The sequence below is a fragment of the Schistocerca americana genome, chromosome 9 (assembly GCF_021461395.2).
Source record: "Schistocerca americana isolate TAMUIC-IGC-003095 chromosome 9, iqSchAmer2.1, whole genome shotgun sequence".
NCBI classification, from domain to species: Eukaryota; Metazoa; Arthropoda; class Insecta; order Orthoptera; family Acrididae; genus Schistocerca; species Schistocerca americana.
Window position 1 is genome coordinate 68,616,930 of NC_060127.1, and position 24,195 is coordinate 68,641,124.

At 44.3% G+C, this 24,195-nt stretch overlaps 1 protein-coding gene across 3 annotated transcripts in view; it reads left to right on the plus strand.

Annotated features, from left to right (window-relative positions):
- LOC124550872 (glycine N-methyltransferase) overlaps positions 1-5,101 on the plus strand; it is an 89,199-nt gene extending 84,098 nt beyond the window's left edge. For all 3 annotated transcript variants that reach the window (XM_047125623.1, XM_047125622.1, XM_047125624.1), the window contains 2 exons: positions 1,727-1,872; positions 2,008-5,101. In XM_047125623.1, coding sequence (XP_046981579.1) covers positions 1,727-1,872; positions 2,008-2,173 — 312 coding nt within the window. In that variant the 3' untranslated portion in view covers positions 2,174-5,101. The remainder of the gene's footprint in view (positions 1-1,726; positions 1,873-2,007) is intronic.
- Positions 5,102-24,195: the final 19,094 nt, after the last annotated feature.

Genomic DNA, 24,195 nt, shown 5'->3' on the forward strand with positions numbered 1-24,195 from the left:
CTTAATCATGGTGAGGTATCTTGAACAGGATGAGCCCCATTGTGTCAACCAGCATGGATTCAAAAAAGGTCGATTATGTGAAACCCAACTCACACTTTTCTTGCATGACATCCTGAAAGCCATGAATCGACGCAGTCAGGTATATGCAAAATTTCTTGATGTCCGATTTGACTCATTTGTGGGGTATCCATGAAATTTGTGACTGGATTGAGGATTTTTTAGTAGGGAGAACACAGCTAGTTATCTACACGTTTCTGACTGTCATCTTCCCATAATTGTTGCAGAACTGTCACACGATACATCTTCAAATTTGCTTACATATGCCTGTTGAGCCAGTTTACACGTAGAGTTCTTTGGGCTCTGAATAATTGTTTGACGAATATGTGCAATAACTTCTGGTGTGCGAACCAAAACAGTTCTTTGTCATCTTACATGTTGCACAGATTAGTAGGTTTGTCAGTTTTTTTACATACTCTGTATTGCTCTCTTTGCTGACAGTCCTGTATCTGGATACTTGACCCTGAAAATTTCACAAGTTTCCTTAGTTGAACCTGTTTTCACATATGCTTCCACAATTTCAATTCTTTCTTCCATTGAGAAAGTCATTTTGCAGAGCGTAAACAGAAATCTCTAACTTCACTGATGAAGTAAACTGAAATGCTGACAGAAGAATGAATCAGTTATTGCATAAAACTGTCCATTGTTGCAACTGTTTACTTCAGAAGTGGAAATACTGTATTCACATTCAAAAAGGGGAGGTACCACCTGGTACATTTGTGATAGTAGAACATCGAAATAAATAAATTAGTAGCTGACATATTGATTTATGCTGGAGCACAATGTAACAAAATTCGAACAGGTTGTGTCGAGCAGCACCGAGAAATGGAGAGTAACAGAAAGTAGCTCCTTCTGACAGGTCTTGTGCTGCATCTCGATCTCCAGTCTCATGAGCAGTGATGGCTCCAGGCAACTGTGCCAGGTTTTGGTATTTCTCCATCTACCGCCCGCCTTACTGTGTATTATCTCTAGTCGATTTTGGGCAGACTACAGAACTTAGTGATCTACGGTTATGAGTCCATTATTTTATATATTTACTGTTAACGGTTGATATATTTGATGGCTGTAAATTCTTTTTATTGCCTACATTTGTACTATTATGCACATCATCTTTCCTAATAACATGAAACCTGTGGTATGTCACAAAAATACATAGTGAATAAGACCTGTTACAAACAAATGTGTTTTTTTTTCATAAATGCATTTTTATTTACTTTGAACTGGATGGGACTCCCAGTTTCATGTCTTAACATTTCCCCCCTGTTTGACAACTCTTCTGCTCCTAGTTTTTGTGAGGCATTGATTTGTCTGGTCACCTGCTACTTTTTATGCTGAGGTGGGTTATTTTACCATACAAGTAGCATGTTGGAGAATATTTAATAGATGTGAATAACCATAATTTGCAAATTTAATGATAAGGTAATTGAAAATAAATTATATGAATTCAGAGTTAAGGTAAACAATTTTCCTCCTTTGTCATAACAATTAAGTACATGTTTCTTCTCTTGGTTTTTATGAAGTGATATTGTAAATTAAGGCAAAAGAATTAAAAATTGTCTCAAATTGTTCAGTGTGCTATTGCAGTCAGTTAACATACTAGCAGTAAACAAAATGACATAAAATTAGTCACACCTCCCTGCTATCACTGAAGTTCTGTATTAATTTGCAGAGTAAGAGGACAACAGAAATTGTAACTTCCGTGCTGTACGTGGAAGCGAAGCCAACTGTAGTTACTCTGGACTACCTGCTCGACATGTCTGACGAAAAAGAGAAGAATGTGCAAAATGGAGTAACTCCTGATGACACAATTGCTAGGTAGTTATAAAATTCACCAATGTTTTTGTCAGTTGTTTTAAACTCAATGTTTTTCATAAAAAGAAATTACCCTGCCACATCGCTGCTACTTTCTAGAACCAAAAAGTAATATACTGCTTGACCTCTTTTGAACAGGTTCCGTCTCTCGTACTACCCGCACAGATTGGAGGTATTTAAGAGGATGCTGCAGGATGTCTTTGGAACGAAGTCTGAACACACACTGTATGGTGACTTTAAACAGCTTCACGAGATTGACAACCCTGCGTTTTATATTCACGTCATACAGAAAGCCTTCATCTGAGCTACTAACTGTGTTGTTATATTATGTGATACTTTCTAAATGCCTAAAAATGAGTGGTACTGTGAAATTGAAAAACAAAACAAAAATATATGGGCACAAAAGAATCTGGAATGAAATAGCAGCAGTATGAAAAGGATAGATTGCTGCTCGCTGCATAGAAGAGGCATTGAAGCACATTTAAATGAGACTATTAGATACTATCTGCTATCAGACTAAGGCCATTGTCAGACTCACACAAAATGGAACATGTGAGCGCATGCCCGCGCGTGCCCACACACACACACACACACACACACACGGCCACATTCATCTCCGCGCACTAAGGCCAGACTGCAACTCCATCTGAGGTGAATGGCAATCTTTGCCAGAATGGGTAGTGGAAATTGGGGACTAGCGAGGGTTAAGGCCAGGGGGGTTCCAGGTAATGAAGTATACATTATAGGAAGGGTTCCTACCCAGGCACTTCCAAAAAGCTGTTGTCGGAGGGCAGAATGTGTATGGCACAGGTAGTCAAAGTCTAGTGCACCATGTCGGGTAGCACACTCGACCACAGTTAGGTGATGGCCAGACAGATCATCAATTGTCGTGCTAGTGTAGCTTTCGCAAGTGGGGTGGGAGATGTGTGTGAGACAACTGGAGTTGGTGATAGTGGGAGGTTGTATGTATAAACTGTTTGTGATTTGTTTTGTCTGTATCTGATGAAGAGCTTAGTCTGAGAGCTGACAACGTCTGGCAACATTTTCTCAGTGTGTCTGTGTGCCACTCTGTACAGTGCACAGCAATCTGTCCTTTTCGTATTATTGAGCTGCAAAAATGGAGATAAATGAGGAAAATAGGGAAACAAAGGACAACAGAAGATGTAAGTTGGTGTTAATATTTAGCTGAAAGGAAGAGGCAGAACGTGACCTGTGTGAATGTAGTCTGAGATAAAGCCATTCAGGGATAGTGTTGGGAAAAATTGTAAGAGATCTAAATGAAACAACTGGAGTACAAGGATTTAGATATGTAGTCAATCAGAGAGGAGTGTAACTTCAGTAAATATGGACTGGTTATAATAGGTGTCAGAAAGGAAGGTAAAGTGTGAGAAATAATGTAGTACAGATAAAATCTGGTCTAGATTATAAAAATAGAGACTGAAAGACAATGATGCATTGGTGAATGGACTGAGTATGGCAGACACGGTAGTTGAGATCTGGGAGCTGCGGGAGCACGTTATGCTGAAATTGTGGCAGTCTGTAGCAAGGGAAGTGAAATTGGCAGCTGTATCTCATACGTTCCGTGACTGATCACACATTAAACAACTGCAAAGCAATTGTTTTGCTGGCTCTCTTCTGTGTATTTGCACATTGTGTTTAGTTGAGGCTACAAAGACATTATTTTGTAACTTTTCTTCCCAAGAAATGTATGGGCAGTAGAAATGTGTTGTGTTGTAAAGAAACTATTTAACTTGCAATGTTCCTGGGGTGGTGTCCAATGGTTATAAGAACTGTAACATAACATTACATAAATTATAATATTAGACTTCAGTGTGCCTCTAATCAGAAATGTGTTTTTTACTGTTTAAAGCTTTACACAGATAATAAGTATTGTAAAGGTTCTCAGATTTCTCCTTAAATAGTTTGAGATGAAAAATGTTTTTCACTACTTCACATACCTATCTGCCCAGCTAGGTTTCATCAAGGAGAAAGTCGCCTAAGATAGCGAGGTTGTTGCAAATCCTTCCCTGAAACCTCCCATATTACTAAGGATATACACCCAAAGACCAATGTCGTATGCATTTCAGGCAACTGAGAAAAATATGCAGTTGCTTAACATTGTGCCCGGAATGGGCTAAAACAACACCAGGGCACTCATTACACCATCAAAGAAGCTATCACCATTCACATAATTGGTAATAAATAGGCACACGAAATACCACCTCAGCAACACAGCACCTGTAGTTGCCAAAATTATGTCACCCATTGAGAACACTGCAGTGCAGACTGACTACTTTGTGGTTTCTGACTGAAGAATGTAACTGAAGGTCTGTTTTCACTATGTCTCGACACAGTGCACCATTACCTCACCTGGTTCTAGCAACCACTCATTTTACAACAGTTCGCGTCATTCTGAACTTACCCACAAATAAATACCACTTCCATGTGAAGATGACGAGTGGGTGATGCTCAAGAGCTGCTAATCTAATGTGGTTCTTATGTCTGTAATCCATAATGAAATCTGTTCCCAAAGAAAGCACTCTCCTGTATTATGTCCCGAGTCCAATGCTGTGTACAAAAAAAGAGGAAATAATTTTTGCTTGTGTACACTATATCGGACAGCAGTGACGATGTTAATGTGACAGCATTCGGGTTTAAAATTACCATGATCTCTACTCGTAGTAGTGTGTGTGGGGAATTTATACTTTTCATAACTTTTTAAAACAGTTGTGTTGTGTATTTCAGTGTTCTCTTTCCCAAATTTAAGTTCTGTCGTAGCTCACTATCTTACATAATATACACTGTCAATTATCCTGTGATATTACATAGCTTCACACAAAATCACATCTCATCAGTAATTTCTTCCTTTTTTAATACAAAGAAGAAGTTTTTATTTCTTTATGATCAAAAACTAATTACTGTCTTAACTGGTATATGACGATTCAACCGTAGTAATGATGTCTTGACAGAAAAGCCTGTATGTATTCTACTTAATAATATAAAGCTTATTGTAAGTATGCACTAGCAGTGAAAGGTATTCTACTTAATAACATAAAGGTTATTGTAAGTATGCAATAGCAGTGTATATGTGTATGAGATAAAATGTCCTATAGATTAACATTTTGTAAAGTGGATATTGCTTGTTGTTCCTCAGTGAGGCTGCAGAGAGTAGTGTAACTGCGATGTGTACTAAAAATGAACAATAAAGTGATTATTTTCTTATAAAATTTAACATAATGCTCAATCATTTACATAGTAAACTGCATCAAAGTCCCAGTTATCCAGTTTAAGGTGGGCCTAAGATTGAAAGAATAACCAGAAAACATGAATAATCTAAAGCACATGTTTTTACCTGAAACTGCTGTTTACTATGTTTACAAAACATGTTACACATCACATTTCAAAGTCCACACCATCACTGATGCATTACTTTCCAGAAACTGACAATTTATTTACAAAATTCCACTTCAGACACAGTGTATTTTAGTTTATTTTTGAGAAATGATCAGACAACATTTTTATTTTTCTGTTTTTGATTCCACTGTTTTCTGGAGGATGTTTGTCACCAACATTAGTATAATCAATCAAATTTTCTACAACATACTCTATTAACAGACTGATGCATTTATATGGGTGGTAACAGGTTCCACAATTGTCTCATCTTTGTGCTATTCCTCTACTGAATGTGCTTTCTTCACTGTACCTATGTCACTTACGTGCTTAAATCACATCATAGGAAACACTATGTAAGCACCTGTAGATGTGTCTGCCATTGCAAGTCTTCTCAACCAGCAATTTTCATTCTAAATGAAAATATTCACTCTAATTTTAAAAGAATGAAGGTTTCCACAAATTACTGCAACCAGTCACCTTTTGTTTTATTATACAGTTTTTATTTTCCATAACTGGATATATTCGTTGCATGATTACAGCATTATGGGGCAAAGTGTATAAATGAAACAGGTAAGCACTGAATGTGGCCAGAGTTATTCACAGTACAAGATCGATCGATTTAGTTGCAATACTTACAGTTAGTAGTATATGTTGGTAGTTCCTGGTGTACACATTGTTTTGGAAAACATAGCATATCAGGTTTCCTTCCATTAGGAAAGTGGGTGCACTCAGCAACTGTTGTGTAATTTGTAAATGGTTTGCTTATATAAATGATTTATTTATATAAATTTTATATAATTTATAAATGATAGAGCCCAGCAGGCAGTCCTTTTTTTTGCAAATCCAGATTTCGGCTAGTGCCTAGCAACAGAAGTTGTAAGTTGGTGTTAATATTTAGCTGATAGGAAAAGGCAGAACATGACCTGTGTGAATGTGATGAGAGATGAAGTCATTCAGGGCTACTACTAACTGTAAGTATTGCAACTAAATCGGTCTCGTACTGTGGATAACTGGCCACATTCAATGTTTACCTGTTTCATTCAGGGCTAGAATCTTCAAAGAACTGTTACTGATACCCGAACAACAGGGAACTAACATGCATCAGGATTAGAAAATAGTGTGTTGATAATGGCTAGGCACTAGCCGAAATCTGGATTTGCATAATAGAACTTGGAAAAAAAAAAAGGACGACTGATTGCTGTGCTCTGTCACTTACAAACATATGTTTTCCACTGACATTAATTTTACTTCACTTCACAAATTTAGCCACAGGTAACAACTTCTAATAGCTTTGCGAAATGTCAGTAAACCAAAGAACGTGATTAAAGTTGCTTTTTAAGGGTTTTTGTTGGAGCAGGAAGTTTCTTTGTTCAGCACTTGCATTGGGCGTTGGTGACAGTTTGAGACGATTGAGATTCCATAGTATTCTAATGACAAGCTGATAATCCATAAATAGAATTTAGCTATTCTCTGTTAAAACTGACTACAAGGAATAAAACAAAACAGCACATTGCTGTGTACACACATTTTGTTTAAAATTAGAGAAAGAATATGCATAGGAGAAACAAACTGTCTAGTAGGTTAAATGCCATGATATCACAGTTAAAACTATCAGAAAGGCAACAAACCGCATATTTTCACAGTACAATACCACACACAATTTTTTTCCTCACTCTCGGTGTTATGAGAAAACCGATACTTTGTCGTTTAAAAATATACACATATCAAAAAAAGTTTTGCATCACCTCAGTTCTGAGAGTTAAGAAACCTGTACAGAAAATTGGAATAGAGATCAATATAAACATATTTTCCGCCCTTTTTATTGCTCATGAAAACCACACATTGCATGCTGTACCACCATACAGCCAGACCTTCTTAGGTGGTCATCCAGATTGCTGTACACACCGGTACCTCTAATACCCAGCAGCACATCCTCTTAACATTGATGTATGCCTGTATTCATTGTGGCATACTATCCGCAAGTTCATCAAGGCACTGTTGGTCCAGATTGTCCCACACCTCAACGGCAGTTCAGCATAGATTCCTCAGAGAGGTTGGTGGGTCATGTCGTCCATAAACAGCCCTTCTCAATCCATTCCAGGCATGTTCTATATGGTTCACGTCTGGAGAACATGCTAACCACTATAGCCTAGTGATGCCTTCTCCGGAAGAAAGTCATTCACAAGACGTGCACAATGGGGGCTCGAGTTGTCGTCCATGACAACGAATGCCTCGCCAATAAGCTGCCGATATGGTTGCATTATCGGTTGGCAAATGGCATTCATGTAGCTTGCAGCCATTACAGCGCCTTCCATGACCACCAGCGGCGTATGTCGGCCCCACGTAATGCCACCCCAAAACATCAGGGAATCTCCACTTTTGCTGCATTCGCTGCATTGGTGAAGAGGACGTGATGCCAATCCTGAGCAGTCCATTTGGCATGTTGGTGTGCCCATCTGTACCGTGCTGCATGGTGTCATGGTTGCATAAGATGGACCTTGCCGTGGACGTCGGTAGTGAAGTTGTGCATCATGCAGCCTATTGTGCACAGTTTGCGTCATAACATAACATCATGTGGCTGCATAAAAAGCATTATTCAACATGGTGGTGTTGCTGTCAGGGTTCCTCCAGGCCATAATGTATACGTAGCAGTCATCCTCTGCAGTAGTAGCCCTTGGGTGGGCTGAGTGAGGTATATGATCAACAGTTCCTGTCTCACTGTACCTCCTCCGTGTCCGAACAATGTCGCTTTGGTTCACTCCGAAACGCCTGGACACTTCCCTTCCTGGTACAAAGTAACAATGCGGATGGGATCCTACCACGGTATTGACTGTCTAGACATGGTGAACTACAGACAACATAGGCTGTGTACCTCCTTCCTGGTGGAATGACTGCATTTGATCAGCTCTCGGGCTGCCTCCATGTAATCGGTGCTGCTCATGCGTGGTCGTTTACATCTTTGGGCAAGTTTAGTCACATCCCTGAATAGTCAAAGAGACTGTGTGTATGATGCAATATCCACAGTCAATGTCTATCTTCAGGAGTTCTTGGAACCGGGGTGAGGCCAAACCTTTTTTGATATGTGTATATAGCCTATGTCTGTCTGAAACTTTATAAAGTTGTGTGAAAAAATTGAATTAAATCAATCAGTAACTTTTTGACATTTTTTGCCAATAATTTTTGCCTATTATATTTTGTATATAATCAAATATTACATATATTTAAAGATATGTAGTCTGTGACTATTCAAATTTTATTATAATATCACAAATTGATGTAAATCAGTCCAAATACTTATTAGTGTTTTTATTAGTGTATTGTATAAAGTTTGAAGTGTGTAGATCAAGAACTTTTCGAGATTTTTACTAAAACGTTTTCCCTTTGTACAGTGTATATTTGAAAAAATTGTATCCTGTGTCCTTCCGAACATTTATTGGTGTACGGTGTAAAAATTTGTAGTAATTTGTTCAAAAACTTTTTGAGGTTTTGGTAAGAATGATAAACTATCAGTTATCCTTATATAGTAGCATAGATTTTGTATATAGATTTATGTACTACGTATGTTTGAAAATATGTAACCTAAGTTTATTTGGACTTTTGTTTGGGCATCATGCTAAGATCTGAAGTGAATTGCTTAAGAAATGTTCACTATGTATTAATGATGTTACCATTTTATATGATATACATATTTTATATTATATGTATTAAAAAGTATATAGCTTACTTGAACACAAATATTCATGTAAAAATTTCAAGTAAATCAATATAGAAACTTTAAGATATTTAGAAATATTTTTTCTTTTATGCAGTATATAGCTGGCCGCAGTGGCCTAGCGGTTCTAGGGACTTCAGTCCGGAACCGCGCGACTGCTACGGTCGCAGGTTCGAATCCTGCCTCAGGCATGGATGTGTGTGATGTCCTTAGGTTAGTTAGGTTTAAGTAGTTCTGAGTTCTAGGGGACTGATGACCTCAGATGTTAAGTCCCATAGTGCTCAGAGCCATTTGAACCATTTTGCAGTATATATTTCTTGTATATCAGAACTTTCTGAGAGTATCATGTAAAAATTTGAAGTAAATCGATGGAGATTTTTGCTAACAACATTTCCCTCTGTTTAGTACATAAATGTACATTGCTCAGAAGAATTGGGGGAACATGACTCAGGGCATATGCCATATGTAGTTGAGTAATAATTGAGGACTGGGTATGATACAAATTACACCTTTATCTTTCAAGAATTTAGTACAAAACAAAAAAAAAAACATCATTACATACTCAATCATTTACTTGAAAAGACGTGAAATGTCTGACCAGTGTGATAACAAAATGGAAAAAATCATTCATCACATCCTCCTGAGTGGTTTTCATTCGACTCTGAGAGCTTCAGTACCCTGTATGTCCTTTGTGAGCATTTATGCTGAGGAAGCACTCCAGCAGCCTGTGCAATGCAACGCTGTGTCGTGCCAGCCTTGTATGCCAGTGGAGTGCGTTGTCGTCAGGATGCCGCAGTTGACTCAGCGGTCTGTGTCCCTGCCTACTCAGCACCTCTCGGTGTGAGCTGCAGGTGGCCAGCTGTGTCCTTCTCCTCGCTGACATGGCTGAAATCGTGGCGACGAACAAGTGCCCGCTATCCGGTGTCCGAATCAGCGGCCCTCGCCTTGGAAAGTCTCCAGCGTGTGTCGGGAGCCGAGATGACTGCCCAGGGTAGTGAGCCAAAGAGTGGCCCGCCACTGGCTATCTGCGGACCCCGCGTCAGCCTCAGAGGGTCGAACCAATGACCTGCTGAGGACTGGGGCACTGGTGCCCCATTGTTGCTGCCTGTATCCCGGTGGTGTGATATGCCCTGCCATCTAGGATAGCTGCCACACTTGAATGACTCTCGTTAGAAAACAGCACATATTAATACTCGGCTGTGCGCCTCTGTTTTGCTAAGTGCACCGGTTCGCGTCATGTACGCGTAACACTTAGGTTGGCTAGTGGCCCCCTTCTGCCTGTGCCTTGCAGGATGGAAACTGCTGTGTGCGCCCTCTCCAGCAGTTCTACGCCCCTGTGGCCTCTATTTGCCCTCGCAACTGCTGGTATGCATTACTTACTGCAATCCGGCCCACACCTGGCTGTAACTCGTGCTCCGAATATCGCACAAAACTAACTTTTCCTATCCTACACGGTGGTGCCGCTACAGAGGGATCACCTGACACTGGTATGCATAACGTAGTCGACAGATGGCAAATAATTTTAATTGTTGCTTGCACTGAAAGCGAAGATCTCAAGCCATGCAATAAGATCACAGATGCCGTCTGCATCAAAACAGATTTAACATACTAGACGTTGAAGCTTCATCCCCAAATGTGGAGTCCTGTCTACTCGTCTCGTATAGGGTACCTAAAGGATGGTGCGTCCTCGGAATGCTATACAACAATTCAAGCAAAAAATGTTAGTAGTTTTATTACAAATAGGAAGATTGACAATACTTGTATGTGCAGCGTGTCACAAGTGGTGGGCGACATACCTACAGGAATGTTCTTTGCTGTAGACAATGTCCAAACAAGCAGTGGTAATGGATCACTAATAGCTGTTCTTGTAGCACTCTCTGCTAGGTCACGCTAATACTCTGTGAATACGGTCCATTAATGTCTGCCGAGACTGTTTTTTTTTGTTTATTGTAATTTCATTCCCCTGCCCCATGGGCAGGGGATGGATGGCAACGGCAACTGAGGCTGGCAGGAGTGGCACTTACGTCGTGAAGGAAGGTTCGGCCACTGAACCTGGTAGTCGTTGAAGCGCGACAGAGGTCGCTCCTGTTGTGGTGTGGTCCTTGTCAGTGGGCTACTGGCTGACATTGCCTCACCGCCTTATCTGGTCTTGAGCTTGAGGTGGTTGTTTGGGTTGGTAACACCAAACAACACCAATTTAACAGCAGTTCGTTTATTCACCAGAACACATCAAAGGCTCACAAAGAACTGACATGGCGGAAGAGCCCAAAGACAATGCTCAGCGTCCAATGACGATGCTTGGAGTCTAGAGGGAAACATATATTGATGCTGGTGTCGACTTCATTGGCGCCACATAGCCCCCCCCCCCCCCGCAGTACGGAGTACTCTTGAGAAGCTGGGGGGGTGACTAAGGCGTCGGCAGGGGTGGTCCGTGGGAGCCGGACCACAGTCAGCTCGACAGCGTCGTCGGGGAGCTGCATGTGTAGATGTCGTGAAGGAAGGTTCGGCCACTGAACCTGGTAGTCGTTGAAGCGCGCCAGGTGTCGTACTGGGCATGCTGGTCGTGCGGCGACAGGTAGGCCGGCAGTTTGTGGGTGGAATGGAGCGACGACGATGATGTCTCCAGTGGGCGTGGCAAACACACGAAGCATGTCCAGGTCGACCTCGCGCGAGAGGGGAACACATTCACCAAATGGCAGGGAATGGCAGAGGTGTCATGAGCACTGGATGAAGGTAGGCACAAACACCTCGAGCGACGGCACGTTCAAGATGGGGGGGCGTGCGAAACCTTGACAGGGAGAGGCAGGCGACTGTGGAGAGGTGGAAGGGACCGGCGAAGGGCCTGGCAGCGAGTGCGTGATCGTAGGTACGCTCGACGTGGGGAGCATGTGGTCACTTGACGGAGTACGTGACACCGGAATAGGGGGCAAGGTCGGAGGAGAGCTCGACGATTGGAGCTGGAAGTCACTGGACCGAGTGTGTGAGTCCGGCGTGGAGGAAGTGGTTGGAGCATCATGAGCCACGACAGTGAGTGGCGTGGTCGTGGCCTGAAGGGCGGTAGAAGAAGGCTCGACGTGAGCAGGCTTAAATCTGTTGAGAGAGACTGTAACAGCTGAATCTTTCATCTGGATGTCATAGGTTTTGGTTGGCTGAGCGCTGGAGAACTCGGTACGGGCCGGTATACGGATGTCGGAGGGGAGCACGGACAGTGTCATCTTGGAGCATGACGTACTCGAAATTGTCCAGAGATTTCGGGACGTGAACCTTAGGGCGTGAGTGGCTGGTGGGCGGAGGGATATGAAGGTTGATTAAGTGGCGTCCGACGCAGTCCACGAAGGAAGGTAAGTCAGACTAAGGGAGAGAAGCGGAAGGGCTCACAAGTTCTACATCTACATATACATTTACATCCATACTCCGCAAGCCACCTGACGGTGTGTGGCGGAGGGTACCTTGAGTACCTCTATCGGTTCTCCCTTCTATTCCAGTCTCGTATTGTTCGTGGAAAGAAGGATTGTCGGTATGCCTCTGTGTGGGCTCTAATCTCTCTGATTTTATCCTCATGGTCTCTTCGCGAGATATTCGTAGGAGGGAGCAATATACTGCTTGACTCTTCGGTGAAGGTATGTTCTCGAAACTTTGACAAAAGCCCGTACCGAGCTACTGAGCGTCTCTCCTGCAGAGTCTTCCACTGGAGTTTATCTATCATCTCCGTAACGCTTTCGCGGTTAATAAATGATCCTGTAACGAAGTGCGCTGCTCTCCGTTGGATCTTCTCTATATCTTCTATCAACCCTATCTGGTACGGATCCCACACTGCTGAGCAGTATTCAAGCAGTGGGCGAACAAGCGTACTGTAACCTACTTCCTTTGTTTTCGGATTGCATTTCCTTAGGATTCTTCCAATGAATCTCAGTCTGGCATCTGCTTTACCGACGATCAACATTATATGATCATTCCATTTTAAATCACTCCTAATGCGTACTCCCAGATAATTTATGGTATTAACTGCTTCCAGTTGCTGACCTGCTATTTTGTAGCTAAATGATAAAGGATCTATCTTTCTGTGTATTCGCAGCACATTACACTTGTCTACATTGAGATTCAATTGCCATTCCCTGCACCATGCGTCAATTCGCTGCAGATCCTCCTGCATTTCAGTACAATTTTCCATTGTTACAACCTCTCGATACACCACAGCATCGTCTGCAAAAAGCCTCAGTGAACTTCCGATGTCATCCACAAGGTCATTTATGTATATTGTGAATAGCAACGGTCCTATGACACTCCCCTGCGGCACACCTGAAATCACTCTTACTTCGGAAGACTTCTCTCCATTGAGAATGACATGCTGCGTCCTGTTATCTAGGAACTCCTCAATCCAATCACACAATTGGTCTGATAGTCCATATGCTCTTACTTTGTTCATTAAACGACTGTGGGGAACTGTATCGAACGCCTTGCGGAAGTCAAGAAACACGGCATCTACCTGTGAACCCGTGTCTATGGCCCTCTGAGTCTCGTGGACGAATAGCGCGAGCTGGGTTTCACATGACCGTCTTGTTCGAAACCCATGTTGATTCCTACAGAGTAGATTTCTAGTCTCCAGAAAAGTCATTATACTCGAACACAATACGTGTTCCAAAATTCTACAACTGATCGACGTTAGAGATATAGGTCTATAGTTCTGCACATCTGCTCGACGTCCCTTCTTGAAAACGGGGATGACCTGTGCCCTTTTCCAATCCTTTGGAACGCTACGCTCTTCTAGAGACCTACGGTACACCGCTGCAAGAAGGGGGCAAGTTCCTTCGCGTACTCTGTGTAAAATTGAACTGGTATCCCATCAGGTCCAGAGGCCTTTCCTCTTTTGAGCGATTTTAATTGTTTCTCTATCCCTCTGTCGTCTATTTTGATATCTACTATTTTGTCATCTGTGCGACAATCTAGAGAAGGAACTACAGTGCAATCTTCCTCTGTGAAACAACTTTGGAAAAAGACATTTATTATTTCGGCCTTTAGTCTGTCATCCTCTGTTTCAGTACCATTTTGGTCACAGAGTGTCTGGACATTTTGTTTTGATCCACCTACCGCTTTGACATAAGACCAAAATTTCTTAGGATTTTCTGCCAAGTCAGTACATAGAACTTTACTTTCGAATTCATTGAACGCCTCTCGCATCGCCCTCCTCACACTACATTTCGCTTCGTGTAATTTTTGTTCGTCTACAAGGCTTTGGCTATGTTTATGTTTGCTGTGAAGTTCCCTTTGCTTCCGCAGCAGTTCGCCAGGGAGAACAATGTTCTGGCCATATAGGAACTCATCTATTGTGCCTTTGAGGTCTTCCCTATAGATCGCACGAATGTCGAGTAGAACAAGGGGAAGGGCCTCCATCCATAGAGAGTTGTGGCATCGAAGAGCCGCCTTGTTAGTGCGGTGCCAGCGCTCAACTAGCCCGTTACTTTGCGGGTGATATGCTGTGGTATGGATGCGCCAGATGCCGCAAATGTTGCACTCGTCGAACAGGGCTGACTCAAATTGTCTGCCCTGGTCAGTTGTGATGATAGCTGGACATCCGAAACGCGATACCCATGACTGGACGATAGCTCGAACAACAGTTTCTGCCATAATATTGGGGAGGGGGACAGCCTTGACCCAGCGAGTTGTTGAGTCGATAGACAAGAGAACATAACGAAAGCCATTAGAGGGGGGAAGGGAGCCGACAATGTCAATATGAATATGCTGGAAACGCCCAGCTGGCAGTCCTTGTCGACATTTCTCCACACAAAGCACGAACACGAGGGTTGGCTAAATTATGCGTTGAAGACAGCTCGATGGAGTGTGGTTGGGATGAGGGGGCATAACGTGCCCGTACTGTTGTCGCACCAGATCTCACCAGAAATGCCAGGGAAGGTGGTGTGGACGAAGTGTAGCGAAGAGGTAGAGTCTGAAATCAGGTTTTGTGTTTCCTCGTCGGCGGGTTGGAGGTTAGGCAGTTCAGAGAGGTCTAACAGCGAATGGACAGCATCGACTCGTGAAAGGAAATCAGGAACTATATTGTCAGCGCCCTTTATGTGTCTGACATCGGTGGTGAACTGAGATATGAAGTCCATGTATCTGAAGCGGCAAGGAGGCAGGTCAGCTGGCGGGTTTTTAATGGCCGCAGTCAGGGGTTTGTGGTCCGTTAAAACATAGAAAGGGCGTCCCTTAACGTCAGTCTTAAAATGCTTGATCGCTTCGTAGACTGCGAGCAACTCCCTGTCAAACGCGGAATATTTCCGTTGTGCATTGGTGAGCTTGCGTGAGAAGAACTACAGAGGCGAAGTTTGGCCGTCGATTGTCTGGCTAAGGACAGCGCCGATTGCAGTATCACTCGCGTCTGTGGTGATGAAAAGCTGCCCATTGGGATGAGGATGCGCGATGGTGCAGACCTCGGCAAGAAGATTTTTGAGGGCAGTGAAAGAGTCAGCCACAGCAGGGGTCCATGGAACAGGCCGAGATCCAGAAGTGTTGGTGCCTGCCAAGGCCTCCGTCAGTGGAGCCTGAATCTCCACAGCCCGAGGTAGATGTCGGCGATAATAATTAACTGTCTGCAGAAAGCGCCGGAGCTCTTTGAATGACGAAGGTCTGGGTAGGTTTAGTATTGTTTGTACTTTCTCAGGGAGCAGTGAAATGACATCGGCAGAGACCCGAAAACCATGAAAAGTGACAGCCGGTTGACGTAGCTGCAATTTGTCCAGCTTGGTCTCGATTCCTGCTGCCGCGAGAGTGTTCATAACAGTTTGCACATGTCGAATGTTGTCCTCGATGGAGGAGCTGAACACAAGAATGTCATCAAGATATGCAAAGCAGAATTTTAGGTCGAATAGCACTTCGTTGATGAAGCGTTGCCAGGTCTGGGTTGCGTTTTTCAGACCGAAGGGCATGAATCGAAACTGAAATAACCCAATTGGGGTGGTGATTGCTGTCTTCCTGAAGTCTTCAGGTGGCATGGGGATCTGGTGGTAGGCCCCTTTGCAATCAATGACAGAGAACGTGGTTGCACCTGAGAGGGAACTGGTAAAGTCGGCAATGTTGGGTATGGGGTAGGTGTCCATAAGTGTTCATGCGTTTAGTCGACGGTAGTCTCCGCACATGCGCCAGCACCCATCTTTCTTGGGTGTCATATGTATGGGCGTAGACCAGTTACTGACAGAGGGTTCAATGACGTCGGAGCTTAGTAGTTCAGAAATCTGACTTTTAAAGTCGGAGAAGCGCTCGGGACAAAGTCGACGTGGTTTACTAGAGATTGGGGGACCTGGCGTGAGGCAAAGCTTGTGAACCGTGCTGTTGGTGACGACAGAAATGTTGCCGGCGGCGCGGGAGGCGATTTGTTCACAATGTGTGTCGGGCAGGGCAGGTGAGACGTGGTTGTGGTGTTCGGAGCCACTCAGCGGATCCGACGGGAGCCGAGGCGGCAAAGTGTCCCAGGAGTCAACGCAACAAGATGGCCGCCGGCCCGAAGCAGTGGCACTGTGGTCGGGTGAGCTCGGTAGAGCTCGTGATACGTTAGTGAGTCCATTGTCCGAGGGTGCGGCCTGTGGCAGCACGGTCGTGGGCGAAACGTTTGGCGCAAGTGCACTGTTTGTGTTGTCAGTGGCAGTCGCACAGCGGCGCGCAGGAGCCGAAGTTGCATAGTTTGAGGTGCTGTCCGTGAGGGGCGGGGTAGGAGCCGTCAGTTCGGGAACACATGACGCTCATCGCGCATGCGCACTTGTGTCCAGCCGAGTGTCAAACGCTGCTGTGTTAGGAGGGTGTGGCCCTGCAGAGCTGTCAGTACATGTTATGGCAGTCTTGATAGCACAGTTGCAAGAGGTAGCGGGAGGTAAACACATGGAGGCTCGATTTCTGGGACTGCAAGCAGATTCGGAGCACTTACTGACCTTGCTTTGTCCTTGCTGTCGTGTCTGTAATTCCCTTGCTGCATCGGAGAGCTGGAGCTGAGTTTCGTGGAGCCGGAAGCAGAGCTCGAAGTTTTTGTTGCATAGGCGAGCGACGTTTTCAAGCTCGACAAGGCACTTGTGCATTGTTTCTTGTAACGTCGTCAACAGAGACGAGCATGTACAGATGAGATGAGCCCGGACCAATGTGTCACAGGGGGGTTTGCTCGACAGAGCACAGGGGAAGTGAGTCTTGGACAAGTGATGAAACACGGCATTTTGCACTAGGTCCGGTGAATGTTTGTGGTGTCGCAAGAAGTCAATGGCTGGTATAGGTAAAAAAGTCCACTCGAGTTTGCAGTTTGTGGAGAGTGAGACGACGTGGGAAGCTGAACCCGAGTATTGTAGATTGTAGTTTAGTTGAATTCACGGCCTGCAGTTAAGTATGGTGAGGGCAGATGTTCGACGACACTAAGGACGTAGGCAGCAGCGAAACATCGACACCTGTGTCCACTAGGAAAAGGTATCCTGACGAAATATCTTTAATGTAAAGTCGTCCGCAATTGTCCGGTCGTTCCTGGACAGAATGGAGCACTGGGGTGTGCCTGTCATGTTGTGCGCAGGAGGCGGCACCCGGACCTACCTGCGATTAGCGTTTGGGAAGTATCAGGGTGGTCTGCAGTTCCGTGCCGCCTCACCAAACTGTGTTCAAATCGTTCAAATGGCTCTGAGCACTACGCGACTTAACTTCTGAGGTCATCAGTCGCCTAGAACTTAGAACTAATTAAACCTAACTAACCTAAGGACATCACACACATCCATGCCCGAGGCAGGATTCGAACCTGCGACCGTAGCGGTCGCTCGGCTCCAGACTGTAGCGCCCAGAACCGCACGGCCACTCCGGCCGGCACCAAACTGTGTGTGGAAGTAACAGTACGGGTAGTGCGGTTACATTTCCTGTGGAACGTTCGTTGCCAGTGGCGGTGGCCGAGGTTCGGTGGGCGCAGCAGGCTTGGTTGCAGGAGAGGGCGTGACCATGGGCAGAGCTGGTGACGTCCCTGTAGCTTAGTAGCTTGTTTACTGCTTACTGGAGCGAGCGGAACGGCCGGCACAGTGCGGCCCCAGCCGCGTCTGGCCACAGAACAATGAGCCTGAACCTGAGATTTGTCAGGTAGGCAGTGGCTGGCGAAATAGAGCAGTGATGCATCGTGTAGCTTGTCAGCAATCGTCATTCTTTGCTTGACAGGTTCGGGGTACCTCTGAGCCAGAGCAAAGCGGATGTGAGGAGATAGTTTATCTGACCAGATGGCGAGGAGAGCTGTGTCAGAGAGTAGATCAGCGCTGACCAGGGCATGTAGCCATCTCCAGAGCTGGGAAGGTTTGTCGTTGCCTAGTTGCTCGACATGGAGCACTTGCCGTATTGCTGCCTCAGTTGAGCGTGCAAGCCAATGTAGAACTGTCTTTTTTGCTAGAGTGTACTGGATAGATGAGTCCGGGGCGTCGACCAGGTCAGCAATCAAGTCCTCCTGGTCATGCAGGTGGGTGATGAGGCACAGAAACCTGGTTGTGTCGTCGAGTCTGTAATGGTCGAACACTTCGTCCGCAATTTTGAACCAGGTTGTAGCTCTGTCGGGATTAAACGGCGGCAGCATCACTAAGCATTGTAGAATGTTCGGAAGAACAGGTTGAGTTGAGTTCGTCAGGCATTGCCTGAAACAAGCTGTTGTTGCTGTAGTATTCCAGGAGAGTATGCCTCCAGGGGATGTGGCAACGACAGCTGTTCAGGTGGCAGCGTGAAGGTGACACGTTGTGGTTGCGCGCGATGATAGATTTTAGTCTGTCAATCAAGAGTTCACCTCCAATTTGGAGCATTTTGGCAATTACGCCGTCTACCCCCGGTGCTTGTGATGTGATACAGTGTTCCATACCTCCTCATGCGTAGGTTCACAACATGAATCCTGGTTCGCAACATGAAGTCAAGTTTGTCTGCTGGTCGTTCACAGTTGTATAACTTCTCGAATTGCTGTTTCAGGCCGGGCGGAGTGGCCGTGCGGTTCTAGGCGCTACAGTCTGGAGCCGAGCGCCCGCTACGGTTGCAGGTTCGAATCCTGCCTCGGGCATGGATGTGTGTGATGTCCTTAGGTTAGTTAGGTTTAATTAGTTCTAAGTTCTCGGCGACTGATGACCTCAGAAGTTAAGTCGCATAGTGCTCAGAGCCATTTGAACCATTTGCTGTTTCAGCATTTCATAGTTGGCCTTTCTGTTCGTCTCAAGTGTTCCATCAGGACGCCGAAAACAAAGACTGGTGGCTTGAAGGTTGCTAGTTCTTCCCTAAATGTCCTATAAAAGTTCCTTGTGTTGTTTCTTTTAAAACCATTATCAATGTCCTATAATCGTTCGTGATGGTACGTGCGTTTAATTTGTCTGATGGTTTTGGATGTTTTCTTCTGTGTTTCCAAAAAGTTCTGCCAATTCTCCAGTGTTTAATGCCTGTGCCAAATCTTCCAGGCTTGAATACGTGATTCAAGTGCTCTGTAGCAGTCTGTTGTCCACAACGTGTTTCCTTTTCCGTGGTGGTTGACCGAATTTTCTAGGTGACTGCTGGATGGTTCCATGAAGCTCTTCCGATGTTTTTGTGTTAGTATCTAGTGATCGTGCAAACTCCTCTGCATGTTCTTTTAGGATTACCGGATCTCTCTCTCTCTCTCTCTCTCTCAGGGTTATTACAAATGATTTAAGCGATTTCACAGCTATACAATAACTTTATTATTTGAGATATTTTCACAATGCTTTGCACACACATACAAAAACTCAAAAAGTTTTTTAGGCGTTCACAAATGATCGATATGTGCCCCTTTAGTGATTCGGCAGACAACAAGCCGATAATCAAGTTCCTCCCTCACTCGACGCAGCATGTCCCCATCAATGAGTTCGAAAGCATCGTTGATGCGAGCTCGCAGTTCTGGCACGTTTCTTGGTAGAGGTGGTTTAAACACTGAATCTTTCACATAACCCCACAGAAAGAAATCGCATGGGGTTAAGTCAGGAGAGCATGGAGGCCATGACATGAATTGCTGATCATGAGCTCCACCGCGACCGATCCATCGGTTTTCCAATCTCCTGTTTAAGAAATGGCGAACATCATGATGGAAGTGCGGTGGAGCACCATCCTGTTGAAAGATGAAGTCGGCGCTGTCGGTCTCCAGTTGTGGCATGGGCCAATTTTCCAGCATGTCCAGATACACGTGTCCTGTAACGTTTTTTTCGCAGAAGAAAAAGGGGCCGTAAACTTTAAACCGCGAGATTGCACAAAACACGTTAACTTTTGGTGAATTGCGAATTTGCTGCACGAATGCGTGAGGATTCTCTACCGCCCAGATTCGCACATTGTGTCTGTTCACTTCACCACTAAGAAATAATGTTGCTTCATCACTGAAAACAAGTTTCGCACTGAACGCATCCTCTTCCATGAGCTGTTGCAACCGCGCCGAAAATTCAAAGCGTTTGACTTTGTCATCGGGTGTCAGGGCTTGTAGCAATTGTAAACGGTAAGGCTTCTGCTTTAGCCTTTTCCGTAAGATTTTCCAAACCGTCGGCTGTGGTACGTTTATCTCCCTGCTTGCTTTATTCGTCGACTTCCGCGGGCTACGCGTGAAACTTGCCCGCACGCGTTCAACCGTTTCTTCGCTCACTGCAGGCCGACCCGTTGATTTCCCCTTACAGAGGCATCCAGAAGCTTTAAACTGCGCATACCATCGCCGAATGGAGTTAGCAGTTGGTGTGGATCTTCGTTGAACTTCGTCCTGAAGTGTCGTTGCACTGTTATGACTGACTGATGTGAGTGCATTTCAAGCACGACATACGCTTTCTCGGCTCCTGTCGCCATTTTGTCTCACTGTGCTCTCGAGCGCTCTGGCGGCAGAAACCTGAAGTGCGGCTTCAGACGAACAAAACTTTATGAGTTTTTCTACGTATCTGTAGTGTGTCGTGACCATATGTCAATGAATGGAGCTACAGTGAATTTATGAAATCGCTTCAATCATTTGTAACAGCCCTGTATATATATATATATACTACTGGCCATTAAAATTGCTACACCACGAAGACGACGTGCTACAGACGCGAATGATTAGCTTTTCAGAGCATTCACACAAGGTTGGCGCCGATGGCGACACCTACTACGTGCAGACGTGAGGAAAGTTTCCAACTGATTACTCATACACAAACAGCACTTGACCGGCGTTGCCTGATGAAACGTTGTTGTGATGCCGAGTGTAAGGAGGAGGAAAGTGTACCATCACGTTTCCGACTTTGATAAAGGATAAAGGTCGGATTGTAGCCTATCGCGATTGCGGTTTATCGTATCGCAACATTGCTGCTCGTGTTGGTCGAGATCCAGTGACTTTTGGCTTGGCAGAATATGGAGTCGGTGGGTTCAGGAGGGTAATACCGAACGCCGTGCTGGACCCCAACGGCCTCGCATCACTAGCAGTCGAGATGACAGGCATCTTATCTGCATGCCTGTTAATGGATCGTGCAGCCACGTCTCGGTCCCTGAGTCACCAGATGGCTACGTTTGCAAGACAACAACCATCTGCACGAACAGTTCGTCGACGTTTGCAGCAGCATGGACTATCAGCTCGGAGACCGTGGCTGCGGTTACCCTTGACGCTGCATCACAAACAGGAGTGCCTGCGATGGTGTACTCAACGACGAACCTGGGTGCACGAATGGCGAAACGTCATTTTTTCGGATGAACCCAGGTTCTGTTTACAGCATCATGATGGTCACATCCATGTTTGGCGACATCGCGGTGAACGCACATAGGACGCGTGGATTCGTCATCGCCATACTGGTGTATCACCCGGCGTGATGGTATGGGGTGCATTGGTTACACGTCTCGGTCACCTCTTGTTCGCATTGACGGCACTTTGAACAGTGAACGTTACATTCCAGATGTGTTACGACCCATGGATCTACTCTTCATTCGATCCCTGCGAAACCGCATGTTGCAGATTCTGTTCGGGCCATTCTGGATACAGAAAATGTTCGACTGCTGCCCTGGCCAGCACATTCTCCAGATCTCTCACCAACTGAAAACGTCTGGTCAATGGTGGCGGGGCAACTGGCTCGTCACAAAACGCCAGTCACTACTCTTGATGAACTGTGGTATTGTGTTGAAGCTGCATGGGCAGCTGTACCTGTACACTCCATTCAAGCTCTGTCTGACTGAATGCCCAGGCATATCAAGGCCGTTATTACGGCTAGAGGTGGTTGTTCTGGGTAGTGATTTCTCAGGATCTATGCACCCAAATTGCGTGAAAATGTAATCACATGTCAGTTCTACTATAATATATTTGTCCAATAAATACTCATATATCATCTGCATTTCTTCTTGGTGTAGCAATTTTAATGGCCAGTAGTATATATATATATATATATATATATATATATATATATATATTAATGGCCAGTAGTATATATATATATATATATATATATATATATATATATATATATATATACTACTGGCCATTAAAATTGCTACACCAAGAAGAAATGCAGATGATATATGAGTATTTATTGGACTATATATATATATATATATATATATATATATATATATATATATCTGTGTGTGTGTGTGTGTGTGAAGAACTATGTTTTTGCAGTTATTGCTATGAGTGTGTGCTATGTTTCATAAAGGGCGATTCCTTGATGGTGTAGCATACTTTCAGGGATGATGGAGAAGGGTGAATGTATGAATTTGAGGAAAGAGACCATGGTATGGAAACGACCGAGTCGAAAGTGTTATACCTCTGACAGTGGAACACTTGTACCGGCACTGTTGTCGCTAAGACTGTCAGGTAGGCGACTCTCAGAGACGATAGTATGGACCAAAACAAGAGAAAAAGTCTAGTAAACATGGGTCTACACTCCACACCTCAAGTGGTATGAGCACTTGTTCACCTACGCTGGTCTGAGACACATCTCTTCCGCTGAATGTGACCATTGCTCTTGAGATATGCACAATCAAGTGCTCGTAGCTCTTAAGCTATGCATTTTAGAGGACATTTTTGTTAGACATTTTTGTCTTGGTTTGGTCGTCTGCAATTTACCTACCTTACAATCTTAGCAACGTCAATGTCGATACATGTATCCCATTGTCAGCGGTATCAGGACGATTTTCGCTTATAAATATCTTCTCTGTCGTTTCCGGACCAGGGTCCTTTACCTCAGGTTGGCACATTTACCCTTCTCCATCATCTCTGAAAGTTTGTAACATGATCACGGAATCACCTGGTATGTGTACATATGTCTGAAAGGAGAATGAGTGTTCATGTGTGCGAATGTATGATCTTTTTCCATCTACAGCTGTTGAGGTGGTGCGATTTAGCTACTCAAACGTGTGTTTGTATTTCATCAACCTATCTTCTAAGATACGTTGTGCAGTCAGTTTTGACTACCGCGCTCCTACGTTTCTCCAAAACCCAAATTGATCTTCTCCAAAGTCGGTTTTCACTTTTGCCCATTCTTCAGTAAATAATTTTGCAGTCATGACTTATTAAACTCATCATTCGTCATATTCACACCTGCCAGCTCTTACCTTCCTTGGAACTGGAAGCCTTCGGGAAGTCTATTTGATACACCTTGTATACCAGGTGGAACGGGTTTTTTCATGGTTGATTCTCCTAAGAATCTCAATAATTCTGAGGAAATGCTGCCTACTCCAGGAGCATTATTCGACTTACGTCATTTAGTGCTCTGTCAAATTCCTCTCGCAATGTCGTATCTCCCCACCTCGTTTTCAGCTAATTCTTCTCTTTCCATAGTATCTTGCACTTCGTTTCCTTTGCATTGTACTTCAGCACATTCTTTCCACCTTTCAACCTTCCAGTTTTACTTACTAGTGGACTGCAATCTTATGTCATGTTACTCGTACATCTGTTTCTCTTTCATCCAAAGATTTCTTTCATATTTCTCCTGTTGTCATCTAGCCTTTCCCAGAGCCGTAAATGCCCTACAGATTTTTGTTTTTCAAAGAGCCATTCTTCCTTTGTCATTTTTCCCTTTCTACTAATGTCTCTTTTAGGTGCTTTTCTTCCTCTTCGCCCTTTTCGCTTTATATTTTCTCCTCTCGTCAGCTGAATTCAGAATATCACGAGTTGTCTAAAAATTCCCATTGGATCTTGCTGATTTGATCTTCTGCTGCCCTCATTACCTGATTTTTCAAATCTACCCATTCTTCCATAGTAATGATGTTCCCTGTGATGTGAATCGTGTGATCCGTCCATTGAAACTCCC